Source organism: Mesoplodon bidens (assembly GCF_964165515.1).
Source record: "Mesoplodon bidens genome assembly, chromosome: 3".
Lineage (NCBI taxonomy): Eukaryota > Metazoa > Chordata > Mammalia > Artiodactyla > Ziphiidae > Mesoplodon > Mesoplodon bidens.
The window spans coordinates 33882563-33893201 of record NC_138178.1 but is presented as its reverse complement, the minus strand read 5'-3'; the positions used below and the strand labels follow the sequence as shown (position 1 = coordinate 33893201).

The window sequence follows — 10639 nt, the reverse complement described above, 5'->3', positions numbered from 1 at the left end:
AAAAAGCAACATTTTTAAAAAGTAACGAGTTTTTTACAGTCCTTATAGAAGCTGCTGCTGTAGGATCTAAATAAAGGAAGCTGAGTCTTCAGAATTTGATCATCAACAAAGGAATATCATCTGTCACTTTCAAAGACCATTTCTGAGCTATGGCCGGCCCAAGGCAAGGTTTTTTGTTTGTTTGTTTTTTCCTGTGTCCTAGACCTCCACCATTAATTCAATAATCTGAATACAGCTTTTGTTTTAATACAATGTTCAGAGAGTTCTGTGCCTTCCTTAAGAATAGCTTGAGGCATGGCCGAGATAGATTTCCTGTAAAGCTACATCGGACGAGTGCACGTATGCGCGCCAGGTGCGCTCCTGGTCCCCGGCTCCGCCACCTGCTCCAGGACTCGGGTGTCCGCCGCCGGCGGTTTAGGCAGATCCAACATGGTGGACAAGTCCTTCCTGGGATTCCCAGTCACCAACATCCAATGGTTCTTTGGCTTTTCAACTCTGTGTGAATCCAGATATGTGTGCGCAGCGACCTCTGCTTCCTTTCCAAAATAGGTACTGGGGCAAAAAAGAATTAACACTGGTTGGAAATGGAATTACAACCCTCAGTAAGCTGTTAAGTTCATCTCAAAGCACGTAATTCAACAGACTGCTACATAAAGCTCTTGGGGGGGTGGTCTCTAAAACACTATGTGTCTGCCAACAAGACTCATCCTACTTGGGCAAGGCCCAGGTATATAGGATCCCATTATAGCTAAAGTCCTCTGTGGGGAAGGACCTGTATAATAGAAGGGGCTCTAATAGGAGTTTTCACACCATCAAAGTTCTATGTGGCGATATTTCTTCATCAAAGGACTTTTTCTGTGCGTGGCCATCCTCTTTAAATTGAATTTCTTTGCCTATATTCACAGCCCCTGCCCTCTGGCATGGCATTTTCTTGTACCCTGCTATACAATACCTTAAGAAAAGATGCCGGTGGGCCACCAGTCCCCGATTCGTGTGGCAGTGATTGATAAGAATTTTTGCATTTGCCTTTAAAGATAAAGAGAGTATGTTATTTTAATTATGAATTAAGGCCTCCAGTTTCCTAAAAGCAAAAATTTGGAAATATAGTATATATTCATTTATATATATATATATATATATATATATATATATATATATATATATATAGAGAGAGAGAGAGAGAGAGAGAGAGAGAGAGAGAGAGAATAACCTAGAAGCCAAATCATAATAGATTAATACATTATTATAGATACACATATGATGTAACATTATACAATCATTTAAAATCATATTGGAGAAGATCTTTGACAACTTGAAATATGGTCAGTGGTGTTAAGGGGAAAAAATAAGAATATTCCTGATGTCCTATTTTTTAAAAAAATTAAAACTAAATTAAAAAAAAAACATATGCATGGAAAAAAATGATAACAATGGCTTTCTCTAGAAGATGGAACTACTGGTAATCATCATATTATTTGTTGGACTTTCCTGACTTTCCATAAGTGAACATTTATTGTTTATAATCAGAAAATAAAAGACATATTATTTCAAAATCCTGACTCACATAAGCTAAAAGCAGTGTGAGATGGGGAAAAGCAGCCCCTGACATCCGGGAACTGGCCTGGCACCCAGGGCTCTGCCTTAGTGTTCTCCTGTGGAATATGATCAATTTCACACAGTGCCCACATCAGACAAGGCCACGCTGTGACCACGATGGGTCAAGACAAAAAGAAGACCACTTTGTGATCATGTCTGAACACAGCAAAAACATGAGCATTGTCCAAGCCACAAAATACCAAATGTCCTCCTCTCCTAGAGAATAGGAGTGACTGCTGCTTCCTTACTCATGACAGCTTTGGCCGTGCTCTGGCCTGCCCTCTATAGATAAGATGTACTGAGACAGCCCTGCTTCCTGACAGATTCCAATCCAGGGCAAAGCCCCACTTCCTGAGACCCTCACTAAAATCTCCCAACCACAGCCCCAATTCTATAACTTGTCCTTTCTTTCTAATTATTTTATTTTATTTTTGAAACTTTTTATTTTATATTGGAGTATAGTTGATTAACAATGTTGTGTTAGTTTCAGGTGTACAACAAACGTATTCAGTTATACATATACATGTATCTCTTCTTTTTCAAACTCTTTTTCCATTTAGGTTGTTACATAATATTGAGCAGAGTTCCCTGTGCTGTACAGTAGGTCCTTGTTGGTTATCCATTTAAAAGATAGCAGAGTGTGCATGTCAATCTCAAACTCCCTAACTATCCCTTCCTCCCACCCTTCCCCCTGGTAACCGTAAGTTCGTTCTCTAAGTCTGTGAGTCTGTTTCTGTTTTGTAAATAAGTTCATCTGTATCATTTCTTTTCAGATTCCGCATATAAGCGATATCATATTTCTTCCTCTGTCTGACTTACTTCACTCAGTATGACAGTCTCTAGGCCCATCCATGTTGCTGCAAATGGCATTAATTCATTCTTTTCTATGGCTGAGTACTATTCCATTGTATTATATGTACCACATCTTCTTTATCCGCTCCTCTGTCCATGGGCACTTAGGTTGCTTTCATGTCTTGGCTATTGTAAACAGTGCTGCAATGAACACTGGGGTGCATGTATCCTTTCGGACCATGTATACCAGCCTCTTACTGAGACGCCCCACGGTTTTCCATGGTGCACGTTCTCTGTCACTGCAACTAGTAATAAAGCCGACTCGTTCAACCCCAGGTGCTCCTGATGGTCTCTGACTGAAGGGTATTGACAGGTGGACAGCAGCTGGACAGGTATGAAATGTCCCATTCTGCAAATGTGTCTGAATGTGGCTCAGAGACCTGCCTCGGGCTGTGGACTGAGTTAGCAACAGAGAAATGAGCTCCTGGTGTCTGAACTCCCCAACCTCTCTAACCTAATGACAGCAACAATAGAACAACCACCGTTAAATTAACAACGAGAGTCCGCCTGCCGATGCAGGGGACGCAGGCTTGTGCCCCGGTCCGGGAAGATCCCACATGCCGCGGAGCGGCTGGGCCCGTGAGCCATGGCCATTGAGCCTGCGCGTCCGGAGCCTGTGCTCCGCAACAGGAGAGGCCACAACAGTGAGAGGCCCGCGTCCCACAAAAAAAAAAAAAAAAAAAAATTAACAACAATGAATGCTTGGGAGTGCTGTCTGGGCCAGGCACTTTTCTAATAAGCACTGTAAATGTACTAACTGCTTAATCCTCACAAAACCTCGTAAGTTAGGCATCATCATCTATGTCCATTTTACAGACAATGAAACTGAGATACTGCCACTTTAAATCATGGGAATGAGAGGCAGTTCCAAGGACAGCAAAGCTTGGCAAAAACCAGTGGAAGAGAGGAAATCTGTCAAGCATGCATCATTGTGGACCACTTGTATATTCTCCGTGCTGGGAGAAAGACCCTTGCAAACCTGGGTCTGCCTGCAGAGCTCGGGAGAGAAGCCTACTGCGTCAGGTGGGTTCAGAGTGGCCGGTAACTGAGGGCCCCTTCCTGGACGGCCAACTCTTTAAGTCCTTCCTGGCTGTAAATCCAGTAACTCTCCCAATAACCTCCAACAACTCCTTAGTCTCCGTCTGCTGGATGTCTCACAAGCAAGTAGCATGGCCTCTGGTCCTCAAAACAGCTCTGTGCCCACCAGACCTGCCTTCCTATCCAGAACTGTGCTCCTGTCCGCAGGGTCCAGGCTCCTGAGAAAATGTCCAGCAATGTGCTCATCTGTGCGTCTGCCCGCCCCCTGTCCTTCACTTCCCCCAGATTACCCAGTCTCTTTAGAAATGAGGACTTAACAGAGGCCTGAAAGAAAGCAGTGTCATCATTCTTACAATCTCGGGGCAGTGGTTCTCAGCCTGATCTCAGGGGCAGAGCCTGGGCCTCGGTATCTTTATGAAGCTCTGTAGGTGATTCTGCGCGCCGCCAGTGTCGAGAAACACCAAGGCAGGATGCTGCCACAGGGCAAAATGGTGCCTCCCAAACTTGAGTTAGAAATGAAAAAGAGGGACTTCCTGGCGGTCCAGTGGTTAAGGCTCTGCTCTTCCACTGCAGGTGGCACAGGTTCGATCCCTGGTCAGGGAGCTAAGATCCTGCATGCTGCACGGACAGTGCAGCCAAAAAAAATTTTTTTTTAATTTTTTAATATAAATAAATAAATATTTTTTTTTAAAAAGAAAGAAATGAAAAAGAGAGAGAGAGTGAAAGTGTGTGAGGCAATATAAGCCATCGGAGCCCTGATAAGCCTCCATTTCACACACAGGAGTAAATCGCACCCACTTCACAGCATCCGCGCACACGTCTGTCTTCCCCAGGCTGCGCTCACCAGGACGGGGAAGCCTTCATATTCCAGGCGTAGCTGGGGGTCAGGGAAGGCCGCCTGCCAGCAGTTCAGGTAGGAGTCCTCATCCGTCAGGTACACCTCCTGGAGCCAAGACCTCTTAGACGACTTCATGAGGGTCCTGTGGTCACTTGATAAATATAACTGAAAACGACAGCAAGCAGATGGACTACCTCACAGCTACCCGAGAGGCTGGGGAAGTAGGGAGCCGTCAACTGGCTGGACGGCCAGTGTGTTCAAAAGCAGTTTTCAAAAACCCTGTTCTTACGGATTGTACAAGAACATTCAACTTTCCTCTCCCTCAGAAAGGCCATCTCAGAGGCTGAGACCACCCACCCTCACATCACCGGCAACTGCTTTCCTTTCCTTGGAATATCAAACACAGCCTCCCTCTCCATCTCATGCACTCCTCTTCTTTTTTTAATTTTTATTTATTTTATTTTTTTAACATCTTTATTGGAGTATAATTGCTTTACAATGGTGTGTTAGTTTCTGCTTTATCACAAAGTGAATCAGCTATACATATACATATATACATATAGGAAGGCCACAACAGTGAGAGGCCCGCGTACCACAAAAAAAAGAAAAACAATAAGAAAATCAGGAACAAAAATCAGGCCTCTACAAGGCCACCATCAACAGATTTTTCATAAATACCCTGAAAGAGCTTGCTAATTCGAAGACAAGAAACAGAAATAAGAGGTATAAGAATTTGAGAAGAGATAAAATTGTCATCATTTGAAGATAAGACGACTGTCTACCTAGAAGTCCTAAGAGAATCAACTAGAATTCGTAAGAGTAAGTGATATCATCCAAGGTGAGTATAAAAATCAATGTCTATCTTCTATTTTTGCTGCAACTGTCAAAAGGACCTACCTTCAATAGCTTCCAAAATAGAAGATACCAAGGAATAACCTTGATGAGCTCAGTGTCAGATCCATGTGAAGGAAAGCACAAAACTTTACTGAGATAGAAAAGAATAATTGAAGAAACAGAGAGACATCTCAGAAGAACAAATATTGTAAAGCTACTAAATATGTGCACTTACTTAATTACAATGCCAATCAAAATACCAAGTGATTGTTCCCCCCACAGGGGCAGAGGGACTTAAAAAAATTATTACTACATTTAACTGAGAGATTAATTCCTAACATAATCCAGACAAAGAAGTGTAATGATACGGAATTAGTCCTACAAGTCATCAAAGTGACCTGGAATGAAAATAAACAACTCCAGTTCAAAGGATCCAAATAGAAAGCCATGTATAATAATTTAATGCATGCAGCATGTGTCAGTGAAGAAAGGAATAATTATTCAAGAAATAACACAGATATGACTGACTCGTCATTTGGAGGAAATTTAGATGTTCACATCAAGGCCTTTATCAAAATAAATCCCAAGTGGATGAAAGAATAAACTTAAGCAACAGTTCAAGTTTAGACATTTAAAAATTAATACAAGTTATTCTTTTTATCATATCTTTGGAGCAGACTTCAAAGGCTCTGAGCAATGGAAGGAATTACAGAGAAAAGCACTGATAGATTTCACTTAAAAATAGATGAGAACAACTACAATTTAAAAGCCAAGTTAACAAATGAGAGGAAATATTAGCAACAAACATGGCAAATTTTTATAATCTGTGGAAGAGCAGATATTTAAGCCCAAGTCAATAAACAGGCAAAGAACAGATGATTTAGGGGAAAGAGAAGGAGAGCAGAGATGGAAGGGAGAGGTGGGAAAAGAAGGTAAATAAAAAGAAAGAGAGAAACAAAAAAAGAAAAGAAAAAAATAATATAAATGTTGTAATACTTGTAATTTTCCCTATATTTTAAGATTTTCCCTTTATAAAATAAGCTAAAATGTTAGTAGGGCTACTCTCTGGATGAGAGAGTGATGATTTACTTCCTCTTTCAGCAACTGGGTATTTCCTCTAATTTTCACATTTAAAATCAGGCTGCAGCTTACCATCTATGGTGTGTCAGAATTTAATTGCCAGCATTGATTTCTTGGTAGTATGAAAATAATAATGATGCTGCTGGTGATGATGATGCCACATCATACAATAATGGAATCTTTGATTCAGTGAAAAATGTTATATATAATACCAGCTCTGCCACTTAGTAGCCAAGTGACTTGGAGCGAAGTCACTTAACTTGCTGTGCCTCAGTTTCCCCATCAGTAAAACACGGGTAAAATAGTCCCTACTTTAAAGACTTGTTGGGGGGAATAAATGAGTTAACATATGTGAAGCTCTTAAACACGTAGTAAGTAAATAATCTCCGTTTTATAGAAAGACTCAAAAAGGTTAAATAACTTACCCAAAGTCTCAACCCTTAGGTATGCATCTCAGCTGGAATTCAAATCCATATTTATCTGGTTCTATTACGCTGCCTAATTCCCAAGGTAGAGGTAAAGATCAAAGACTTATGCTCCCGGACTTATGCAAATGTGTTAGCATTGGTGACATTAAACAGCTGTCAGATTATTATTACATAATCTGATCATTTAACTTACAAGTGGAGGTGGTATAAATTTTTGCTTTTTACCAGCTGCATTGCAAAGAGGGTTTTTTCCCCCTTACCCTTTAGCTTTTAAGGATGTATTTTTGTAATTCGTGAGGTTAGAAGGAAAGAATTGGCCCCAGACTGCCTTGGAAAAGCTGCAGGCTGACACCATAATGAGGCCAGAGATGGAGCCCATGCCCATAGAGTTCTCTGTCCGCTTCAGTAAGTAGCCAATAGCCCACATGGAAACAAAAATGACTGGTCCAAAGTAGACGTGCAGTATTACGACTTACCATTCTGTCTGCAAATCCTCCTGCTATCCCGAGGCGAAAGTTCTGCCCGTATCTAAGGACCTGACCAGTGACCTCTCCAGCTGCACTGTCAGTGGAGAATTAATATAATGTAAATTCTCTGTATTAGGATCATTCTACAGCTCTATTTTTTGTGTATGCACTTTTGTTTATAATTTTCTTAGTAATGTCTATTCATGTACCATAACTGAAACAAGTCACTTACCAAAAGGTCTTTTCTTTTGGCCTTCAAGTCTTGCTGGCACCTTACTGTCTTCCAACACACTCGGAACACACCGTGTTCCCACTTTGTGACTGAGCAAGTCATACTGTCCTACACTAATGAATTGGTCCAAGTCCACTGACATCTTCTTTAAATTGAAGTACAGTTGATATATAAGCTTATATTTAGTTTTAAGTGTATACATCATGATTTGATATTTATACACGTTAGGAGATGATCACAATAAATCTACTTACCATCTGTGGCCATTTAAAATTATTATGATATTACTGACTATATTCCCTATTCTATATATGACATCCCCATACACTGACAACTTTAGAAAGAAGCAAGGTAACAAATCTGTAGACACTTAATACACTCTTCCCTCTTAATCTTCCAGGAAACAGAAATTGTGATCAATTTTTAGCTGTTTTAACATAAATTATGTGTATTCAAAAACTCTAAAGACTTAAAGGACTAGTTATATCCCTGTCACATAAACTTTCTATCATAGTTTAGTAACAAACTGAAAGCAATGACTTGTAATTGTAATTATCTATTCTCTAAGGATTTAGATGCTCATCTCCAAAAATTCAAGTACATTTTTAGTGGACAATTTTAAAACAGCAAATCCCCATGTACTGCTACCTTGCATTTAACTATATATTTGTGATGTAGAAATAACAGAGTAGCATTAAAAACAATGAAAGCACTCAAATGAGCTCAAAGCCTTATGAAATGTTATTAGGAAAACCCACTTTGCTTCTGGGCAGATTCTGAATTTAATTCCCTGGATCCAATACTTTTGAATTAAGCATTTTGAATTGAATCCAAATTATCCATTTTCCTGATGTGAACTGAAATCAAATTACCCATTATCCTGATGTTTAAGTAACAGGATTGTAAAGGCCCCTTGACAATCATTCTCAAGATAAGAAAGCAAGATGAGAATCACAGAGAATATTCACATAACCTTTGCCTCTAATCAGCACTGCTCTAATCCCAGGGCATCCTTAGACTGCAAGTGAAAACAGATATTTATGATGAAAATGAGCCTAAAATTAACGTATCTTTACCACAGAATGGTAAAAGTGTTTCTGCCAACCGGGATCTTGGTTTGAGCTGCGCTCAGGCCACAAGGCACCTCTAATTCGTCACTCAGACGGGCTTTAATTTCATCTGGAGTCATACACAAGCTCAGGTCCCCGCTCAGAAACAGATAAGCTTCTGTCTCAGGGTGGTCAGGATTCACAAGCATCACTTTGTCGCCATAGCGAATGTATCCGTCTTCAGATATGGAAAGCTGCATCTACAATTTAAATAGGAGTTTTTCAGATAAACCATGCAATTCCTTCACAGCCAGTGAAGATGTACCCTATTTTAAGAAGGGATTGACTTGAATTTCCTGAAATCTTTCTTCTTCCTTTTCCTGCCACCAATCTGCTCCCAATTTGCCAAATCAATGCCCCTGATAATCCCAAACGAAGTAAAATAAAGCTGATGAAAAATTACATGGGTTGATTCCATTATTAATTTATTCAACATTCCTAGAAATTTTCTTGAGCACCAACTAAAGGGCATTTTAGTCGTGCATGTATCAATCTATTCATTTCTTAATTTGGAAAATGCAGGTGAACAAAATTAATAGCAAACTTCTCATGTTTCTAAAATCTTAGGGAATTTTCAACATTGTGGTTATCTAAAGAGAAGAATTGGTATTTTCCAAATGACAACTCACTTATGGGACAACTCACTTATGGAATTTTTGCTGGCTTAACCTATTCTCACATTTAATTTGATAGACTTTTGAAAACAACGCTTGAATTTAAAATTACCGGTCTCAAAAGATTCTCTTTCCGTCTTCTGTTTCTCTGTATGAGAAGTTGTCCCTTGTCCTTCTTTGCTAAGAAGCCTTTCATGAGCTCCTGGTTAAAGAGAAAAATGAATGAAACCCAAAGGGTCAACAATAGTCCTGAATAACAGAGATACTGAGAGCTTTTAGGTCCAGAGCACAACAAGTTGTAAAAGCAAAATTTGAGAACGTAAAAAGAAATGTGAGCATAATGGGAATGGGGGACTTTTTTTAGCATTACTTTTTTAGCATTACTTTATTTTTTATTTCATTGTGGAATGTTTAGAAAAATGAGAAAGACACAAAAAAGAAACATCACCTATAATTACTCCAACCAGTGACAACGATGAGTAACATTTGGAGGTCATATATCCCCTCCTACTGAGGTCTCTGCTAGTTGTATGATGATGGACACCGAAAGTGTCTCCCCACCCAACTAGTTCCATAAAAGGATGGCCCAGGGTCTTGTTAAGACCGCCATAGGACAATTCAGGGCAATGAGTATAAGGTTAGTGAAAGGGATGCTACGGGGACACTCAGGAGGGGATGTGGGACAAGGTGGAGGGTAAGGGCAGTATTTCTGCTTACAGTCTACCTGCTCACCTGGACCGCAGCTTCGGAGACTGTAAGTCTCTGCGGAACAGAGGGAATTTAGTGGGGCTCTAGACTAAGGGAGAGACACAGGCAGGGGCCTTGAGAGTTTGGGAGGCCAAGAGACGCGCGTAAAGAGTAGAAGGGGGCTTCCCTGGTGGCGCAGTGGTTGAGAGTCCGCCTGCCGTTGCGGGGTACACGGGTTCGTGCCCCGGTCCGGGAGGATCCCCCATGCCGCGGAGCGGCTGGGCCCGTGAGCCATGGCCGCTGAGCCTGCGCGTCCGGAGCCTGTGCTCCGCGATGGGAGAGGCCACAACAGTGAGAGGCCCGCGTACCGCAAGAGTAGAAGGGCATGAGACCTGCGGGTCAGCCAGTGAGATTCTTAGGGCGTTCAGAGGGAGTTGGGATTTTAGGGACATTGTGTGTGTGCTGGGTGCGAAAGGAGGCTTGGGATGCTCTAAGTAGGAGCCCGAACTTAGGCCAGGCGGGGGGAGTCCCCGGGCAGTGGGCGGGCCGTGCCGTGCCCGGCCACTCCCTCCGTACCTCCTCCAGGTAGACGTCCTCGTTCCAGTTGCCCATCCGGACTCCTGGACCGTACAGGTTCTGGGCCATCGTCCCCTGCTTCCGGGGCACAGCGCCTGTGTTAGCCTCCCCGTCGCCATGACGACCCGGCCCCCTGCGATTGGCCAAGGTCCGGGACCCTGCTAGCCAATAAGTGATGACACACGAGTTGCGCTGGGCTCTGGTGCGGCCCCATCCCAGGGGCTGTCACCGCCCCCCCTCCGCCCCCCAACCCTGCGCCTCACTTCCCTTCTTAGGTTTTTCTCGAGT

At 42.0% G+C, this 10639-nt stretch overlaps 1 protein-coding gene across 1 annotated transcript; it reads right to left on the bottom strand.

The window, feature by feature from the left end:
* Window positions 1-201: 201 nt before the first annotated feature.
* Window positions 202-10420, bottom strand: CFAP161 (cilia and flagella associated protein 161; the record flags this gene model as incomplete). The annotated part of the gene is made up of 7 exons (XM_081227857.1): window positions 202-552; window positions 953-1026; window positions 4331-4489; window positions 7143-7227; window positions 8442-8674; window positions 9201-9290; window positions 10352-10420. 7 exons carry the CDS (start codon window positions 10418-10420, stop codon window positions 321-323), a joined length of 942 nt encoding a protein of 313 aa, XP_081083983.1. The 3' UTR covers window positions 202-320.
* Between the last annotated feature and the right edge of the window lie 219 nt (window positions 10421-10639).